A 22037-nucleotide genomic window follows, 5' to 3' on the forward strand; every position below is an offset into this window, starting at 1 on the left:
AAGCATTGCTGTGAGGATTTGATTGCATTTAGTTACAAGAGCATTAGTGAGGTCAGGATGTTGGATGATTACCACCCCACCCCATCCTTAACTCCCCAACTCATCCCAAAAGTAATGCATGGCGCACCATAATTCCAGAGAACACAGTTCCACTGCTCCACAGCTCAATGCTGGGGGCTTTATACCTGAATAGTCCACGTCTGGTATCTTATTCTTTTGGTAATACTTCTTTACAGGGACTAGAAAAGCTGTGTGGGTGTATTTGCTCATCTGTGTCAGCAGTGGGGGCAACTTAAAAGTAACAGAATGCATTTATTAGGGGGTGTCTACAAATCTGCATGCGTTCATTTAACTTCATTAGCATATTTTGATAGCATAATGTTTAACACAGAACATGTACATACTTAGCTTTCAAAATAAAAGAATAAAACCAAAACTAAATCAGAACTCCTTTGCCCATCCTCTGAACGTTATCAGGTTTTACTCTACATTTTGCTTTCTCTGATTTTAGAACTCCTCTGGGTGCTCCACGTGCTAATCCTAGACTACACTGCTTGTAAAATTACTATTTACACACCGAATGCTAGAAGACTGCACTTGTACTATAATTATGCTGGCTATTCGCCATCAGCTCTCAGGTGCATTTTTACAGTCCGTGTCAAACACATAATTAAGGTTTCTGTTGATGGTCTCTATGATGTACAAGAAGCAGACCAGAGCCATTTAACTCCTGCTAACCTATATAGTTTGTATATAAGCTGTCTCTCTGGACAAGCCCAATGTACTAATAAAAACACATACATAAGTGGCAGCGAATTAATGGAGGTCTAACACAAATCATCTGAATCCAGAAGAGGCCTCTGAGCTTCAGACTTACACCAAAGCTCTGACATAAAGAAGCACTTAGTCCCCAATGATGAGCCAGTCGGCTTTCAGAAGGTTGTAATTGCATCCTGCTTGTCATCTCTCACTTCAGCTTCTTTCATCTTACTCTCATCAGACTCCACCATAATCTCCACCCCATTCCTCTTAGCGAACAGCTTGCTGATCTCCAGGAAGGTGGTGTTCTTAGTTTCTGGAATGACCACCCAGATGTAGATGAGTGTGACGAGGCAGATGAAAGCAAAGATGATGAAACTGTAGGCCCCGAGTCCTTTCTGCAGGCAAACACACATGGAAACTATGAGCAGTGCGGCCCTCCTCATTAGCTCCTTCAGTCTGACTTTGATGAGGCCCTGCGGGTCTAGCCAGCTCAGTAAATCTCAACCCTTGAAAGGATTCTCAAAGGTGATTAGAGAACCCGCAAACTACCAACTGCTCATGTATTTATTCTTTTTATAATCTGACGTGTTCTGTGAGTTTAACCATTAACCCTTAAGGACAAAATATAGTTACAATGGATTTGAATCTGCACTGTGAAAAAATGTAAAGTCAGGCCAACTTAAAATAGTAGCCTAATTTTACATCAACTACGTCTGAGTTGATTTAGTTCAGTACAGTTTTGATTTAGTTTACGGTTTAGTAAAAGTTCTTCTAACTCAGTTCTTTAGTTCTGCATCCTAGCTAGTAGAGTACATTATAGGAACATTCAGCAATGTTTTTAGAAGGTTCTAAAAAGGTCAAGCTGTAACGTTACAGAAATCATTTACTAAAAACATTCCAGGAACGTCTAGAGAACAGATTAAATGTTCTGAAAACGAAAATCGTAACATTCAGAGCATTCACATAACATTCTACTTACCAAAAATGTCTAAAATGTCTGGGATCTCAGTTTGGTCAATCACGCGTATCAAGTTGCGTTTCAGAAACATTAATAAAGGTGCTGAAGCTGAAACTGCTTAAAATGATGTTGAGTCCTTCTATTCCTATTTGCAGATTAGGACTATCACTATCACATTACACCATCTGATTCTGAGACCTTTGCTTGGATTTAAGCTTATGATCTCCTCACAGTTGGTGACCAGGCAGTTAGACTGTTGTGCCACCCCAGAAATGTACTCTTCCATTCTTTCTTGGACACAATAATGTACATGGCTTTGCAGCTCTAGAATGGCACAGCTGTCTGACTGCCTGCGTGTCGAGAGAAAAAATTGTAAGTTCATAAAGAGATCAAGTTCAAACCCCTTCAACACTACAGCTCTCCATGGTCAGGAGTCTGAGAACATGAAGGCTGCAATTGCATTTCTTAATCTTAATTTAATAGGGTATTGTAGCAAATGGGCAGTAATTACTGTAGAAGGAGGACTGAAAATACAGTTTGAAGTTCTTAGATGTCATCAAACATCACACATTTTAGAAGCAGCTGAAATCTGACCTCCATGAAAGGGAAGACCAGGCCCACGGTAAAGTTGGAAAGCCAGTGGACAGAGCCTGCCACCATGAAGGCAGCTGGCCGGGAGGACTGCCTGAAGATCTCGGTGGTGATCACAGTGGGAATTGGACCTGTGAAGGGAGCAGCAATAGCCTTTCATCAGCTTTTGCAGCATTTCCAGCACATTTTATCACCACACACTCCTACTCCAGGGAGGCAGTGGGCTGTGAATTTATGGACCAAAGCTTTTACAGTCTGGTTTATATCCACCTTAAAACACTTTCATACCAGCTCCTTCTTAAGTAGCTCGCAAAGCCTCAGAGTTAAAACTGTATGAATTTAGATGATGCCAGATGTGCACTTACTCGGGCCTATGGCGTGTCCAATGACATAAATGATGACGCAGGCGATGCTGACATAGGGCATCCAGTGTAGAGTGTCCTGTGGATAGGCCATCAGATTGTTATCAGTTATCATTTGTCACATTTATGAACATCCCCGTTACTCACAAACACACACACAGGCTGCCTGGTATGAGAGCCGCCAGAGCAGCGTGATCTCTGTTCCAGAGTTCAAATCTGCTGGTTCTGTTTAAACTCTGTCCAGGTCTATTTATGACATCAATAACACTGCACTGTCAGGTGAGATTTATTACTGGAGTGGGCCTGCAGCCACATAAAGGGAAATTGATTTTGATCTTTCAAATAAAAAGAGGCAGCCTTGACTCTGTCTTAAGCTGGAATCGTGGTGGTGAGTTCTGTACCTGCAGGCTGAGGGCTACGGTGAGGATCACGCAGGCCACACAACAGATCCCGAACCCAATCAGCAGCAGCAGCTTCCTGCCTGAGGCCTCCACTATGAACACCTGTGCAACAGCACAAAACACGCTTGTTCTTACAACAGCCATCCACAATGAATCACAAACTCGCCACAACTTGCAATGACAAAACCAGTCTTGGGTTGTTCGAGACGAGAGAGCAGAATGCTTACTGCAGAGAAGGTCATGAGGACGTTCACAGTGCCCGTTCCCACAGTCACATACTGGACGTCATTGTCATTCACTCCTGCTGAACCAAAAATGCTGTCTGCATAGTAATAGATCTGAAAAGGATCCCAGATTCAGTCTCAGCAGGTTCTCAAATTAAAGCAATAGAAAAAAAATCTATGTATACAGTCTTCCTTTTGTCAAAATGTAGCCTGTAGTTGCACTGAAGCTACAAGGCTAATGTAATGTAATGTTATGCAACAAGGTAACAATTAATGGAAGTTTATATTCCACCACTTGCCTGAATCATGCTGAGTTGTTGTATAATCTTGAGCAGACTTGCTTTTGTGGTTTCTGACTATGCATGACATCTGGATTTTGTATAAATACGAATGGAAGCATGTCTCTAAGCTACAAACAGTTGCATATTTCTATGTGCATATTTATACTTTTGTGCACATTTATATGTCACATACACTATATGGTCAAAAGTATTGGGACACCAATACATTACACCTACAGGAGCTTTTATGATATCCCATTCTTAATCTATAGGAATTAATATGGAGTTGGTCCACCTTTGCAGCTCTAACAGCAGGTTTGGAACTCGGCAGTTATTGAGTCAGCAGAGCGTTGGAGACTTTATGCACTATGCTCTGAGCTCAGCACTCGACGACCCTACCCTGTAACATTACGCGGTCTGACACTTTATGGCTGAGTTGCTGTCTTTCCCTAACGCTTCCACTTTTCAATACCACCACATAGAGTTGATCGTGGAGTATGTAGGAGGGAAGCACTTTCACAAACTAACTTGTTGTTGCAATGGTGGCATCCTAATACAGAACCATGCTGGATGTCAGTGATACACCGGATGCAATGAACCATCTGAATTCAATGAATAAGAGGTGTCCCAATACTTTTGTCCATATAGCGTATAAACGACTAGACAGATAGATTGCTTAAAGCATGATTCTCAATAGCAGTTTGAATAATCTTTCATTATTGCTACCATACCAATGCAGCGGATGATTCTGATCCAAATATGGTCCAGTTGATGCATTCCGGGGGAAGGGCCAAATTTTTTTGTGGACCAAAATGGACCCAGCTGTAGCAGCCACGTAAACGGTTTATCATGTCATTTGAATTCTGACCCATGTGAACCTTATCCAGCCTACTATGTGAGATTTTTGTACATAATTTCTGTATTTGGCCAAAACACGTCGCCAGATGTGGCTGTGTACTCATATTCAGACAAAGTCTGGTGGAATGTGAGCTGAATGAAGTTAAAGTGAGGGCAAGAACTGGACCATAACTCGTCTGCTATCTGGTCAGCCGTTTAAAGATGCCTAAAACTAAACATGCCCTGGTTGGTTCCCTACACTTGGGGTAAGGGATGAGTGTTTGATGAACCTTTTCTATGATAACTTGTGCTACTGCTGACAGAGCACATGAAAAGAGAATCAAAGGAATGAGTGGCAAGGCTTACGGCGTTAACTCCTGATAGTTGCTGGCCCATGTTCATAATGATAATGGACAGCAGCTGCCAGCGCAGGGAGCGTAAGGTGAGGAGCTTGAGCACGGACAGCTGGCCCTCGGCCCGCTCCGACTGCTCTTCCGCCCGCATCTCTTGCAGCTCCCCGCCCACGTCCTGCCAGCCCCGCAGACGCTGCAGTGCTGAAAAGCACACACACACACACACACACAGCAACATACAGGGTGGGTTTCATGGGCTTTTATGAATATCAGCTGTCAAATGTAAATTATGTTCAGTTAATTCTTTTCTAAGTGAAGCAACCTGTTAAAAAACAGTTAGACATCAACAAGAGTGAAGAAGTCGCTCTGGATAAGAGCGTCAGCTAAATGCCATAAATGTAAATGTAAATGTAAGCTCAAAATGTACTGAGCAAATTATGCCAATATAATTATCAACAATACTAGTATCAAAACATCTTTAAAAATATTATGAAAATAAATTTTAATAAGTAATCCATTTTAAATATTACCACCAGACTCTGCCAGACCCATCTAGAATATGTACGGAATAAGTAAAGGCTGACGACAGTCCTGTGCCAGTGTCCGCCGAAGAGGTGTTCAAACATGGCACATGATGAAGCAAGGGGGAGCAAACAGGGATCCACACTAGGCTAAATGGTAAAACTCACCAATGCTAGCTTTAACTATCACTGCCTTTCCAACTACCAAACTGTAGCTAAACACACATCAGATGGGACAGCACTGTTTTTGTTCTTTTTTACCCCTAAGACTTCAAAAAGCCAAACCCTGGGACGTGGGTAAAGGCAAGGCTAAAAGCTAAAACTGATACAATCTGTTCAGCTTGCTATCAGCACATTGTAAAAGACAGAGCGACTGTGCTACTATATGCAGATTATGTGAGACCATCATAGTACCATAATCCAGCAAAACAGAGCTTATTGTTCCTTCGTAAAAAGGAAAGCATCATGTTTCATTCTGAGGAAAATAACAGGGTTGCAAATAGGCCTCTACCAGTGCGTCTGGGCATTTTTCCTCTGCACAGTAAGTCACATATTTACAATTTATCAGTCAACTTAAAAAATTGGCACCATTACAAGAAGATATTTGATCTGTTTCACTGTTAAAAGAAGGTGGTAATCAAAGGTATAACTCAGGATACGGTATTCTAGTTGGTATTTTTATCTGTTATTCAGCCCTGCCCCCTTTATCTTTAATGGATGTTTAACATGGCATCACTTTCCAGAATGTGTCTTTCTAAAAAAGCACAAGATATTATCAGTGATTTTTCAGTAGGTGCCAATATATCATGGAGTCATAATATCTATCATCTTTGTCTTTATTTTTCACAAATGACATGTTGGTCAGACCTTTGTTTCAGCATGACTATGAAAGCTTCCAGGGAGAATGCTAAAAGCAGTTCAACAGAAGACCAAACAAGTGGCTCTGCATTGAGAGTATGTAGTAGGCCATAAAAGAAAGACATGCTTGGACACATCTGTTAGCGAATAATGCATTCCTGTTGCTGATGGTGTTAAGACTTTTCCCACATTCAAGCTACTTTTCCACACTGCTGCTTTCACTTGTTTGTACAAGGAGAATAGCACGCATGCCATGTTCACTTAGTCACACCCATTGTCATATTACTTGAAGTCAAATCTAGTCAGATACCCCCCCCCCCCCCCCCATATACTATATCTCATACTTATCTAATCTTTTCCCACAGGTCGGAGCTCAGAGAACACACATGGAACCCAATCAGTTCCGCTTTGGACCACGTTCATGTCTTTCAGCAAATGATCACATGCCAGGTGCTTGTCTAAAGATGTAAAACTTATCCTGTCTGATTTATTAAAATATTTATATCCTCATATCTTAACAAAGCCTGTATATATTTGGGTTTTATGAGCTTTTTGCTAGTGTCGTTTGCTCACCTCTTGAATGAAGTTTCTGTTTAAATGTCTTAACATGATTAAAATGCAGGTTTGTTTTTCAGTGAACTGAAGGGGAATTCCACCAAAAGTTTCATAATTCAGAATAATAAAGAGACGTGTTTACAATAGTTATGTCTAAAGAGAGTTTTGGCCTTAAATATACTATTTCACATCAAACAGCTTCAAATGATGTAGTTTACCGAACGATTAAATTATGCTGAGGGGTTCTCAAAATCCTATTAAAGGGTTTAAGTTAGTCAAAGTGTTGGCAGTCATACCGCAGTCTGCTAAGTCTTCTTAAATCTTTAGCTGCTTAGAAGGAAGTTATGAAGCCAAATGCTACATCAGCACCTCTTCCCTACTTCAACCTTGATATCTAAAACAAAAAGAAAATGGCTTGTACCTTTCCTGGCATTTTTCTCATCACCTTTCTGGATGAGCATGTAGCGGGGGCTCTCGGGGAAGAAGGGCAGGAGGAGCAGCTCCAGTAGAGCAGGAATGCCAGTAAGACCCACCATGATGGGCCAGCCTGCAGAGAGGCAGCACAGCACAATAGCTCCATTAATAGACATGCTTATACACACTTAACATTAGACAAGAATAGGCCAGACATTTTTGTAACTGTTACACCTGAGTCAGTCATGTGAACAATACAATTAGGTGAAATCGCAAACAATGCCATTCAATCACAATACAAATACCTGACACAAGATGACTGGGATAGTGTGTCTGGTGTGGATTTACACAATGGTGTGGTAGATCTGGGTAATGAAATTAAGTAAAATTTGTCTTACAAAATGTCTTGCATTATATGTATCTGCTTATGCTTGTGTGCACTTTTAAAAATAAAGGTGTCAGGATTCTTTCAGCAATGCCATAAAATGTGTGAGTGTAAGAAAATGTTTAAAGACGTTTAAAGAACTTGCAAATGTAGTTCCAAAAGGGGTTCTCAGAGGGTTCTTGAGTAAAGCCAGTTGCTCAATATTGAATACAGACAACTCAATGTGAAATAATAGTTATTTAAATAGTTATTTGCCATTTTGTTAACCCACACCCAACACACTCTGTCTGAGATACTCAGTAATGCAAGCATTGGCTGAAATCGTACCAGCACTATCTTATTGCATTCATTCTTCAACTCATTGTCTGGCGCCTTACCCTCGGCATTGCCCAGAATGTTCCGGATCCCAAACACCTGAGCTGTGAGGATGCCTACAGTGATGAAGAGCTGAGGCACAATTCCAATGGCTCCTCTCAGATTCTTAGGAGCCAGCTCTCCCAAATACATCGGCACCACGTTAGACGAAAGACCTGGAATCAGAATCAGATTAGTAGAAGAGTATGTTCTATGTGTATACATCAATAAACATTACAATAACATAGAAAAAAGAAACACAAAAGGTTAATAAACAGGTTCTATATAGTAATGAGAAGGGTTCTTTACACATAACAACAGGGAAGCAATTTTAGATTACAAATTACAGCAATCACAAACCCACTCATCAGTACTCTCCCCCATTACATAGAATGCTTCCCATCATTGGGAGGATGAGGACCAGCCACTGCCTCATGCCAAACTGCTACCAGGCAACCAACGTGCTTGGAGGAAAAGTGACAGGTCCCCAGCTCCACCACACCAGCTAACAGATGTCTGTGCCAACATCGCTTAATTGTGATAAGGGGAGAAAGCACCATCTACCCACACAGAGAGAGCCAGGCCAGTTGTGCTCTCTCTGGCTCTGGCTACTGATTGCAGGCAGCATCACTTGGGAATCTAACCATTCTTGGATCATATTGACAGCGCCTTAGTCTGCTGGACCACTTGGAGTCTCTAAAGAACCCTTTTTTAAAAATGAGTAATAAAGTGCTGCAGTTAATTACACAATAACACTTGTCGGCAAATGTGAATGAGTGAAGATCTACTAACCAGCACAGATGCCTATTATGAAGCGAGCAACGATAATGATCTCGAATGAGTTCACCACCTCACTGATGCCCATCATTATAGCAGGGACAATAGAGAAGATATTGTTGAACAAGAGGGTGCCTCTCCTAGAAGCAGAAATAATATGTCATATGTCAAAGAAATTCATCAGGTAAAGAGGGGACACGTAAAAATAGAATATGCCTATAGAGCAAAATGACCCATCTTTGACTGTCCTTGGTCTTTTCCGAGTTGGTTCCCAAGTAGTGCATTCCATGATACATGTGTTCAAAAGGACTCTGAATAAACAGTCTTTTCTTCTACTATAAGGTTTCCATTTCAGAGAAGTGTTATGATAGCAATAAAAGAAACTGCGAGATCCATTACCTTCCAAAGCTGTTTACCAGCGGAGCCACCATGAGAGAGCCAAAGAACCCACCCAGTGGGTACATGGACACGGTGAGGGACCACAGCAGAGTTTGAACACTGTCTGTAAGTGTGGAATTACGGCTCTCATACACACTGCCATAGAACCTCTGCATGTCCTGTAAATCAGATTGATATGGATTTGTTAACACTGGATTAGATACAAATACAAAAAATCGTGTTATTCATAAAGCAGTGCTGTGAGACAGTACCGGGGCTGGAGAGTTGACCACAGCCACGTTGTAGCCATACTGAAAAGATGAGCCAAACGCAGAAATCAGGGTAGCCAAGGCCAAGACCACGGTCAACCTCTGCAAGAAAAGCATGAGTTTACAAAAGGAAGCCCTTAAAACAAATTGTATAGCTCTGACCAATCCAAACTGGTTTAGAGTGGACCAATGTCCAGTGCGTCATTCACCATGGATCTAAACAGTTTCTCAGACATAAATAAGTAAATCCTTTTTGGTCTAAATATGAGAAGCAAAAAAGATAAGCAAGAGAGTTATAAAGGATGAGTGGACCAAATATAATGACAAGCAACCAGAAACTCACCCCCTTCCTTTCCTCTTGTTTTCCCACAAAGATGTCTTTCTCCATGCTTTTACCTCTAAGCAGCAATCACTACTATGAACAGCTGGACAAAACAAGACAGGTTGTAGTTTTCTTGTGAATGCACTTTGGACATTGGAGTCAGGGCTTGGCATGCAGCAGCGCGGATTTGCCAAACAGTCGTTTATACAGGCATTGGTCATTCTGTGATAAAGTTAAAGCCATGCACACACCAGGTGAGAAGGACGCACTTAATTATAGAACCGAACCAACCTTGAAGAGGCCATAAAGGCGATACGAGACTTATAAATTATATTACCAGTGCCAGAGATTATGTAATTAGGATTACAAAGTGATTCCATACACGCTACCATTGTTGGTGAACACACATGGGATAAATTTGTAAGATAAAGGCTCTTCATACTACTGATAACTGCACTGTCTATTTGAAATGGCACAATAGACATCTTCGCCAAGAGTGACAGTGAGAGAGGGCCACGGCAACAGAAGCATGCTGGGTCCTTTTCTACTGACCATGGAATTTGACCAAAGAGGTCTTATGATCACTCGACAAGCACCATCACACATGAGATTGTTTGTCACCAGGCACGACTTAAGTGGAAATTTTTATCACTAATGCTGAGACCAGTTTTACGTCAATAATGTTGGCAGATTACATTTTATTACAAATAAAATAAACAGGCTACAGAGGTTTTATTTAAACAGTGCCGAGCTGACTGTCATTTATCAACATTTATGTATATGACTATCAGCTATCAACTGCCTCAAATGTCACACAGTTAACTCAATTGGACATATGAAAACAATCTTTAATCTCATTAACCAAAGTCACATCTAAACAATAAAATAATTGCAATAAAAGCTGGAAAAAAATATTTGGAAAGCTATGTGTAAAAGCTACAGTGACTGACAGTAGTGTAGCCAAGCCAACCCTTACTACGGAACTATCCCCAGGCTAAGAGTCTGGTTTTCCCTCTTTTAAGCTTTTATTTTCTAGTAGAAGTTGGATTTTAGAATCTCTGTGAAATTACTGAGGTAAAGCTATGTTCAACTGGGAGTAACTGCTGTTCAAATACAGTAAATAATATGAAACTCCATTGCAACCTCAATTGCGAATTAAGTTTATTAGCAAAATGTACAAACTTTCAGCTGTTTGTAATAAACCAATCAAATAGGAACAGTTTAAGCAGCTCAACACAACTAACTAGTACTTTCTCCAAATTCAACACAAAATTACATTTAATTTTACAGTTAATGACGACTGCAGTCTCAGAATTATTCAACCCCCTCATGACTTTAGTATTTAATCTTTAGTACATGATCTTCAGTATTTATAGAGCACTCATTTGCTGTTATGACCTGCTGCCAGAATCTTCCTTCCAGAATCTTTCCTTCTGAAACCAGGCTAGGGTGGACGTTGAATCTGTGTTTCAGTCACTGTCCTGTTGGGAGGTCCAATGTTGTAATGCTGCCCGAACTTCAGCGTCCTCACAGAAGACATTATGTTTTCTCCTAGGGTTTTGTGATACTTGATTGAACCCATCTTGCCCTGCACGTTTCCAGTGTCAGAGGAAGCAAAGCAGCCCCAGAGCATCACCGAGCCACCACCATGCTTTAGTGTAGGCAGGCTGTTCTTTTCAGGATATGCTTCATTCTTCCTGCTCCAGACATACAGCTGATCCATTGCCCAAAAAGTTCCAGTTTTCTTTCATCTTTCACATTTTGGGATTCTGGAGTCATGAAACAAAATTGGAACTAATGTAATTCTATTAGTTTTTTTTTTTTTTTTGAACACTGGAACACAGGATTTGATTGCATTCAGCGACAAGAGCTCAGGATGTTGGATGATTACCACCTCACCTCATCCCAAACTCCCAAACTAATCAAAAAGTACAGGATGGAGCACCATCCGTCATTCCAGAGAGCCCAGTTCCACTGTTGCACAGCTCCATGCTGGGGGCTTCATACACCTCTAGCTCTCGCCTGGCATTATGCACTGTGTCAACAGGTCATGTTTATCTGATCCAGAGAGTCCTATTATATTGGCAGTACTTCATTATGGGGACTAGACAAGCTGTGTGTGTGTTAAGTGAAACTTAACGTAGTTGAATGCGTTCATGAGAAGAGGTGTTCACAAACATTTAGACATATAATGTACGTATTACATAATGACAACAGAATATACTTAACAAAATGAGTTCTATACAGAACCATAAGGGTTCTTCAACTTGTAACCATACACAGCATGAAAACAACCATTTAAGCTATCAGTTACTGTAATGGTTCTATATATAAGGGGGGTTCATTCCCAAACCCATTAAATAAACCTGATATATGTAAAATGTTCAAAGAAAATGTGCAAGGCCCATCAATGCATAGACAGACATAAAATTAACTTTGCATTTACTAAAGACCCCTCAAGAACCTCGCAGTCTAAGAGTGTAGCTAAAAGAGGAGAGTGATAGAAGCAGAGACACAGTTTGAGGTTTGAGGTTTGAAAGGTGAACAGATGTTTACAGATGAGGTTTTATCTTTATTTGAGTTAATGTATCTTCTCTGACTCTGAGCGCAGGCTTTCTTCAAAAGGTGGCGAGAAACTGACAAACAGGCAGAGAAAAGAAAACACAGGAGAACATCCTTCAGAAGCTCGACCCGCCCGCAGCGCTTACGGTGTGTTTTTGATCCTTGGCTGTCTGGCCTTGTGCGTTTGATGTAGCAGGAGGACTGAGTGAGTTCTGTTTGTGTACAGCAATAGGGTAGAGTGAGGGTGTGTTAACTCCTGGGTGCTTGCAATGCTGCTGCTTTGTGTGTGTATGTCAGAAAAGGGGTTTGAATGTAGCCTGCAGCTACAGCTTGGCAGGAGGGAAAGTGCTCGATAATGCACATCTTTTCAGCTGGAGCTGCAGCTGGTATGTGCAGGCCTCTTTTTTAATAGAGGTAGGATATGACAAAAAAAGGTAAGATCATAATGCTTGAAGATTAAAGACACTATATGGACAAAAGTATTAGGACACCTGCTCATTCATTGTTTGCTCATTGTCCATATTTCGGAACATTGGCCTGAGGATTTGAATGCATTCAGCAACAAGAGCATTAGCGTGGTCAGGATGTTGGATGATCTACACCCCACCTCATCCCCAACCAATCATCCCATACATATTGGATGGAGCACCATCCATTATTCCAGAGAACACAGTTCTATTGCTCCACTGCTCAGTGCTGGGAGCTTTATACTCCTATAGCCCAGGGCTAGCATTAGGCATGGTGCCAATAGTTTAATGTTTATCTTCTACAGAAAGACCTATTCTTTTGGCAATTAATCATATTAATTGTCTGTTACAAACATATATAGCTTATAAAAAACATGAAGAATGTTTTTGACATGCTTTAAATGTTTAGGTGTAATAGGGCAGAACCAAAAATGTTATATCTGCACCAGTGTTAGCTTAGCTTATATATATATATTAGAGCTTATTAAATCTATATATGGTCCAAATTGAAGATGAAGCACTAATAATAATTACTGGCATAAGGAACTTCCATCCAATAAGCTACTGGTTTCCATGTGTAGTTCATGCAGTTACTATATTCTCACACAGATGTGTCAGCAAATGCTGGAACGATGGTGCTCCATCCAATACTTTTGGGATGAATTGAGAAGTTGGGGATGATGTGGAATGGTGCCCATCCAACATCCTGACCTCACTAATGCTCTTGTTGCTCAGTGCATTCAAATCACAGCACAACTCAAAACAATTCTCCACAATCTAGTAGAAAACCTTCCCTGGACAGTAGAGACAGTTACTGCAACCAAATCAGGATAAACCCTTTTACTCTTTTTAAAGAAACAGTGAACGAGCAGGTGTCCCAACACTGTTGTTCATATACTGTATAATATACAGTATATATTATACAATATACATTAACATACAATAATATAGCAGTAAATTTGAGGTCATTAATTACATTTACCTGTTCAATTGACTCAAGGTACTAAAAACCCAGCATGGTCACCAGCACACAAAAACACTGGAAGATTGCATTATTTGTTGGGTTTTGAACATAGATGTGGTGGTTATCCAGCGCCACACCAACACCAGACCAGCATACCATTCAAAAAGCATGCACCTCTTAACAGAATTTCCCAAAATGACAACCTCAAAAGTCTCAAAAGAAAAAAAGTATCTTACACTAATTAAAATCCATGTAAATGTTATGTGTCTTTGTTTTTTATACTAAGAAATAAACGTGAAATGGAAATGGGCTTTAACGAAGAAATAAAAAAATAATTATGAAATATTTATCATGATGGAAAAACCAGTGTACATCGCACTGTGAATTGCCATATCCTTAAACCCCTATAAGCCAAATAAGCCAAAAAAAGTAAGGCATGTCTTTCCTAGAATTTAGACACTAAAGTGATACAAAAGCCTTGCCACTAATAATACCCTGCAAGAGCAATCAGAGCTCAGATGCCAGATGGAGCAAATAAGCAGTGCAAATGCTTTCTCCTTTCACAGGGGAGGAGAGGAAACACTAAGGGCTGTTTGAAACTGGTTTGAGCTCTCTGTTGGACCCAGCTTGCCCCTCATCTTTGATCATGGTAACAAGTAGTTGGCAGCAGATGTAGGTCATGCACAGGGCACTTCCACTACCTGAGGGGGAGATACTAAAAGAAACCATTCTTGCCTTAACAGCTTGAGCTCATGTGTCCTAGAAAGCTGGCTGTAAAGTCAGAGCTTTCACAGCACTCTGGCCCCCCCTACAGGCTTCACACTGCCTCTCAGTTCAGCTAGAAAAGCTTTCCAGAGATGATTCACCACTGACACACTTTATTTGGTAGTTGTGTCTCATTAAATGGGCTATCTGGTAAATATAGCTAACAACTGGGTGACTGCCTTTTTTATGATATTAAGACCTCTGTTATATGGTATACTGGCAATGTTGGTAATCATGACAAATACTTAGTATAAGTGTTTCTTTAGTGCTCTAAATGCCACAATCTCCAGAGCATGTTGCCGAAACTCACTTTTGGACATTTTTAGCTTAATGCTTTGAGTGACCCATATAAAAACCACACACTCGTGACTGTTATGTTTTTGATATCTTTCACAAAAATTTATATTAGGTGGTAACTGGTTTTATAAAACACTGATACAGTTAGACACCTTTTAACTTTAGACTAGACAGGTGGGACAGTATAGGCCTCTAGGAAATGCTGAACAAGTTACAGAAGTATCACTATTGAGAAGATTAGCAGTTCAGATCAGCACAGTGATAAATGATCAGTCTACCCAAGCTTTAGCTCAGGAACACTTAAATAAATGACTAAATCAGCTCAGTGATTTATCAGTCTACTCAGGCTTTAGCAGAGCTCAGCAACACTGAGATAAATACCGGATCACTCTGATGTTATTAAACTCATGGTTTAGCAGAAATGTCAGTGTTTGTAAAGATGTTTGTTGAGTTTTTTTAGAGTCTGTATAACGACTGTGCACTACTTGTAAATAGTTTCGACCTACTATGTGATTGACTGAGAGACGTTTTAGAAATGCAAATATTGCGCGACAACGGCAATCTGGCCCAGTAGTGTCACTCCGCCACATTCACACATATCACCAGTCATAGCAAAGCAGCAACGTTCATCAAATAAATTTTTATGTTTTAAAACATTTGTTTCGACTTATATTTGGAAGATTAATCCGCTAATGTAACGATATTACACAACTATGGCTCACGGACAACTCACTACGGACAATAATGCAAATATTTCTTTTTAACTCACATATACACTCACATACAGACAAATATGTACATATGTATACATACATATATATATATACACACAGACACGCACTATTCCATCTGTATATATTTTTTTTGCTTCTTATATTTCTATATTTCCATATTTTCATATTTTATTTTTAACTTAAATTTAACTTAAATGTAACTTATTTTATTTATTTTATTTTTATTTTTTTGCACTTTTGCACTTCATTTCATTAAGTTAAGGTTTAGTTTAAATTTAGATCTTATTGAATAACTTTGATGTGGGCAGACTGTCAAAAAAGCATTTCACTGCAAGTTATACTGTGTATTACTATGTATGTGACAAATAAAATTTGATTTGATTTGATTTGATATTGCCATTAATAATTAAAACGAAACGAAAGCCAGCGCTAAATGCTGGGGATTTACGCTGTTATTCGCACGGTGTCCCAAACCGCATATGCGTACACTACACACACAAACACCGTGGGTTTAATCAGGGCATTAGTCATCAGAAGTGTTGCTAGGTAGATAGGTAGGTGAGTAGGGTACACTGCGGGGTTTGAGACACGAAATCAGAAATCGGCCAATCAGAGAGAGCATGATCTGCTGCCCCGGTCAGGCCAAACCGGAAACATAGTCTAGCCTCAAATAAAAGGAAGTTTATAATATTTAACATTTTAGCAGTGTGTGTGTGTGTGGATAAATACCATCTGTAATATAATGTTTTGGCCATTGCTTGTAACCCTGCTGATTGGGGATTTATGAACGATTTCTCTACTATTTTGACTGATGTGATAGGAGCGGGGACACTGAGAGGATGGAGCTATTTAGAGAAACACACAATTATCTTTATCTTAAAATCTAACAAAAAATGCGAGAATGGTTAGGGTTTGTGCCACACCGTGAGATACTGGCCTGTAATTAGTGCCTGCGACTACAGTACACCAGCTCCAATATCAGCACAAACCTACGAGGGCATACTTAAATAATAAACACCACAGGCGGAGCTGGGACAGGGTGGCTTATGGGGCTAAAGCACCGGATGTTTTCTCGAAACCCCCGAATAAGTTTTAGATAATACAGTTTCATAGCGAATACCTTTGTGTCATATCCCCTTACTGTCTCTGACTGGACCGGCACAAGTCACTGGCCAAAGGTTCTGGGGAAATACCGCCATTTATGCAACTGTCGTTAGAAATAAGGACACCGGCCACTGGTTGTAATATATTCTCGTAACGCTCAACATGGCGTCTGTTTACAGACAAAGCAAATAGAGTACAACAATAAAGGCCCTTCAACTAAAAGAGCCAATCAGCTTGCTGATTATGAACAAAACCACGCCCTTCAACTAAAAGAGCCAATCAGCTTGCTGATTATGAACAAAACCACGCCCTTCAACTAAAAGAGCCAATCAGCTTGCTGATTATGAACAAAACCCCGCCCTTCAACTAAAAGAGCCAGTCAGCTTCATCAACATCTGCATCAACCGGTGAACAGCAGAAAGATGTAGTTTGGGGTGTGTCCACAGTGGTAGTGGGTGTGCAGTAGATGCTGCATTGGGGCTTATGAGAGGTGTCTCTGTCATCGCGGCCTATCAGTGTAATTCTGACTCACTAAAACAGGAGAAAATGCCATACTTTTGTGCTGCTTTAGATGTTATAGAAAAAGAAATGTAAAACTAAGAAACAGAAAATAGCATTTAAGCAAACTTGGATAACACTGTATTAACATTATGCAACATTAAAATGGCTAAATATTGTAGCCTAATTGTAAACCACCATTGTGTTTATACATTTCTATTAACCTGGTTTATATAAAGTGTAGCACAAGTGTAGCAGTGTTTACGAGGTGAGTGCACATGAACACCATCACAAACTCATGTTTACAAGTGGGAAACTTGGATTTGTCTATGAGCCCTGATTCTCAGAGTTAGGGACACGTCAACAAATAACTTTTGATAACTATTTTAAATTGTTTATCTGTTGGTTATTTAATTCTCATACTTTATGCTTTGTTTTGTTTGCAGTACTTGTAAATATACTTGCTCTCTGTTGTCAACAGAAAAACAGAAGTAAAAAAAACAAAACTGCTGAGGTGCACTTTAAGGCAGCGTAAGCCCCGGCTATTAAAAATGTCTGGCTCCGTCCCTGACTCTTGCTGGTAAAAGACTGTACTTTTGAAAGACTGTAAGTGTTTACTTTTTCCCTTCATATGTAAGAAGTAACTGTTTTCTGAGTACTATCTTTGTAAGGAATTCATCCTGGACTAAATACAGATTCATTTCTATAATCTGAATACGTATACCCAATAATGTTTTTTCTATCACATCTCAACTGTGGTTGTAAAAATGTATATTTAATGCTATTTCCATTAGCTGAATGCAACTGGGAACATTTTGCATTACTGCTTATGCTCCATGAAAATAATGCAGCAGATGTAGTACAATAAATTAAAATAGATTCAAATGACCCAAAAAGAGAGATTTGTTTCTCCCCTTGCACATTGACCAGTAGCCTTGAAGGCCTGGAACTGCCCTCTCCTCCAGGGCACATTCATCCTAAGATTGAACATCCTGCAAACAAACACTTTCTTAATTAATGCATCTATTGATCAGTAATTCACTCTCCTTCTCACAAAAGATCACCAAAGCTCACCATCCTCTTTCCAAAGGAGATATATGACCTCCGCTTTTTATATGCAGAAGAATCTGAAGAGCTATTGGGTGGTGTAATAGAATAATTACTCAATGTCAGAAGGTGCAGAGGAGGGGGGAAAAACCATTTTGGGTTTCAAAGTAGTGCACAACGTGAGTGCTCCAGTTTAACTGCATTTACTGCATACTCACTAGCCCAGGCACTCACTATGGGTATGTCTCTGCAGTCCTAGCGTAAAGTTTGAGAAACTACATTTGTGTTGAAACTGTTAGAACAGTCTGAAAACTGCAATAGTAAAAGTACATTTAACAGTTGGAAAACAGGATGGAGTTTAAGGTGAAAGGTTGAGTGGCAACCTAAGTACAAGAAGGTCAGAAGGTTCAGTTTAAACCCACATTCTGACCATTAAAACCTGTGGGTAGGAATATGTGCATGTATCACAAGCAGAGATCTCACCAGTTTCAAATGTTCATGTTTAGACACTTCTTTTTGGCTATTTTCAGCTTCCTGTGGGCGGAATTTCAGGAAACATGACGTGGTCACCATGTGATCTGCAGTTTGACAGAGGTAAGAGTAGTGCTAAGTGGTCACCATTTTATCTTGATTTTTTTTTTTTTTTTTTTTTTTAGAAGGAAGCACAATACAGGAAAGTTATTTTGAACAGAGGTCATTTACATATAAAAGTTGAAGGCACAGTAACAAAAGCAGCAGCAGTAGAGATAAGATGGAAAACGGTCATGCAAATATGCAAGAAAAAAGTGAAATTTTGGCCTCGTAATCAATTTGACAATGATTTCAAGCGTGGATCAACCAAGATTTCAAAGTGTTGCTTTCAGGCATTTTGCTTATGTGCTTGTGAATATTCGCAAACAAAAGTATTAGAACACTCCGATTTGGTGAAACCTCCAATCGAGAAGCACAGTTTCCACTTTCACTTCCTTTTCCAAGCCTCATATTGCATGCTTCAGCGATTCCACTCTTCTGCTGTTATGAGGGTTTAAAGAAGCATCTGCTGCAGCCGCATCAGAATCCAGCCTGCCGGTTTTAGTGATTCCAGCCTGGAGCTTGACTATAAAAGTCTTCTCAAATCCTGTTCTGAAACACATTTTAATGAATCAGTCATTCACACATTTCTGGAAGCAGTGTTCATTTCACCCTTCAAGGAGTGCTGCTCCATGCCATCAGCCCAAGGAGCCGTCACTATCATTGCATAATCAACAATCTGCCGTCTGAACAAAGAACTTCTCTGCATTTCGCTCCTAGCTCCCCTGCTGCAGAGTTAATGAATTAAGTGGGCAGACTGCCAAACTCTTCTGTGAGGAGAAGAAAGAACAAGAATGGCGAAAGTGTGTCCATTTGATAAAGTCTTACCAGTGCCTGCAGAAGCTGCCAATGCACCAAGCAGACTGGTGCTGGAAACACAGCAAAGCAATCAGTCCAGCATTCTGAAGGACAAAGGAGGTCTTATTGTCACTTTCTTTCAGCATGACCTGGCTCCTGTTCCTCCAGCACATCACTGTAGATTGTCCTTCTGTTCTTACTGTCAAAATACCTACCGATGATAAAGGCTTTATTCCATGAATAATTAGAAAACGTTCCTCTAAAGAGTTTTTGAGTGATTGCGCATGTAAACATTGTCTCTGAGTTCTAACCATCATTCAATATAATCAATACCATCGAAATGATAACATTTATTAACACCTACAATATGCCTCATGTATAACTCATGGTTATGATTGATCCATTCAAGGACACATTCTGAGAATCTGTTCCAGCCTCTATTACGAGTTATTCATGGTGTTACTTTGGGGACATTTCTGACTTGCAACAGTGTTACCAATTAATGTCTGCTGTAGCCACTAAAACTAGTGTTGCTATGTAAAAGGACTAATATCATGAAATATTGTCTTACTTTTTTAATTAAGAGAGTTTACAGTGTAAACTTAATTTACTCCCCTGTCCATACAGTCCACTAGTGGAACCTTGGATGCAAAAAGTACCCAAGTTTTTGTGAGGTCAGTAAATCCCAGTGCATTTACACATAACCACCTAATCCATCTACATCAGTTTTACTCATTGCCCATTTATGTTTAAGGTATAAGGGGTGTTTCAGTCCAGATTTTAAGAAAGAGGCACAAAACAGGACAGTAAATCTGAATCTGAGGTCATTTAGATATACAGGTCTGGTATCACTTTAGTTGGATGGTCCATTATAAATGCCTCATAGATGCTCACCTGACATTGAACTAACATTCACCTAAATGTCTATTAAATGTAACTGAACTCCAATTTGAATGTAAAGGGTTATCTATTGAATGTAACCCTGCACCTAAGCTTACCCTAGCCCTAACCATACCCTTAACCATAAGTCTAACCCTAAAAGATCTGTGAACATTGATCGGTGAGCATCTACAATGAATTATCCAAATAAAGTGTTACTAATAGTCTTACTGGTATATTAACATATATAAAGTACAATAATAAAGAGAGGATGGGGAATGCTCATGTAAATACCTGTTTGTGGTACATAAACCCACAGAAATGTCATTCAAATCTAAAGAAAATGGTAGAATATTGGCATTTTAATGTAGAATTGCAGTTAAATCTGTGCAAATTGAGCATTTAATAATGTTTTTCAGCATGGCTCAAGCATTCAGATTTTAGAACCAGAACTATGTTTTGATTCTATAGAGCTGGATTCATTCATTCATTTATGTCTGTATTTCATTTATTAAATCTGTTCTCTGGAATGAGACTTGTGGGATGATGTGGGGTGGTGGTCATCCAATATCCTGACTTCAATAACGCTCATTTCGTTAAATGCAATCAGATCCTCACAGCTATGCTCCAAAATGTATTAGAAAGCCTTCCCTGAACAGTAAAGACAGTTACTCATCAACTGTTTTTAATACCCTTGATTACAGAAGGAACAATGAATGAGCAGGTGTCCCAATACTTGTACCCATTAACTGTCTGACCACACACAATTTTAACACTTAAACCAAACCATATCATGTCATTTTCCTTACCAGACTATATAAAAATAACAGATTCAGTCTGCAGCACTTTATAGACGTTCAAATCGGGTTCCCTCCAAACACCACTCTCTTAGTACCGCACTTGTAAAACTAGCAGAAGCCTGCAGGCCACTTTATTAGCACCAGGCAGACAGTAGGGGTCTCTGTACGGCTACTATATGACTCCCTCCTGCAGTGCACCACTGCAGACTGCTTCATTCCTATTCCTCCCTGAACAAGCCATTAATCTTATTGATCCAACCTCATCAACTTAAGCAGGAGCACTTCAACGCTTTATTTGGGCAGGTCACAGGAGGAACACTCCTGTGCTGAAGTTTGGAAAGAGGAGGGTGTCCCCACCAAGGGGACTGTGCACAGTCCTTTATTAATGCTGTTTTTTTGTGGGGGTGTTCTTCTGCAGTGCAATAAAGTACAGGAATGAGGGTCTGGGTGATGATCACTGAGAGGGAGAAGCAGTGGTGCGCGTTTACAGTGCTGAGCGAATCATGCTGAGAGAACAGAACAGCACTAAGCTGCAGCATTGCGCACTGGGTCAAGGTCAGTGGCTCAGTGTCAGAAGAACAGCATTAGGGCATGTAAACTGAAGGGTTGCCTGAGGGAAATGGAATAAGGTTACAGACAGGAAATGGAATAGGGTTACACACAGGAAAGGGATCTGTAACAATGCCATTTGGGCACTAAGCACCAGTAATCAAGAGCGTTCAGCTAAAGACAGTATTAATTAAGATTATTGCTTATATTCAGAGTGCATATCTTTGAAAGGCTATGCATGATGTGATTGGTCAGTTAAGCTCATTTGTATTGTTTATTGTTTTTTTTTTGTCATTTAAATGTGCAATTAAATGCATCAGTATTTAATATTTTCAGTGATTTATAAATACTACATATGTGACTTTGGTTGGGGTGAGAAATGCATATATGCGATTTTATAA

At 39.9% G+C, this 22037-nt stretch overlaps 1 protein-coding gene across 1 annotated transcript; it reads right to left on the reverse strand.

The window, feature by feature from the left end:
- Window positions 1–846: 846 nt before the first annotated feature.
- slc2a5 (solute carrier family 2 member 5) lies at window positions 847–9668 on the reverse strand. Its single transcript, XM_072697012.1, has 12 exons — window positions 9624–9668; window positions 9284–9382; window positions 9033–9190; window positions 8649–8773; window positions 7880–8032; window positions 7125–7250; window positions 4783–4970; window positions 3302–3412; window positions 3075–3176; window positions 2677–2752; window positions 2315–2442; window positions 847–1157 (listed from the first exon to the last, which is right to left on the reverse strand). Exons 1-12 carry the CDS (start codon window positions 9666–9668, stop codon window positions 933–935), a joined length of 1536 nt encoding a protein of 511 aa, XP_072553113.1. The 3' UTR covers window positions 847–932.
- Window positions 9669–22037: the final 12369 nt, after the last annotated feature.

The sequence above is a fragment of the Salminus brasiliensis genome, chromosome 14, assembly GCF_030463535.1.
Source record: "Salminus brasiliensis chromosome 14, fSalBra1.hap2, whole genome shotgun sequence".
Classification (NCBI taxonomy): domain Eukaryota; kingdom Metazoa; phylum Chordata; class Actinopteri; order Characiformes; family Bryconidae; genus Salminus; species Salminus brasiliensis.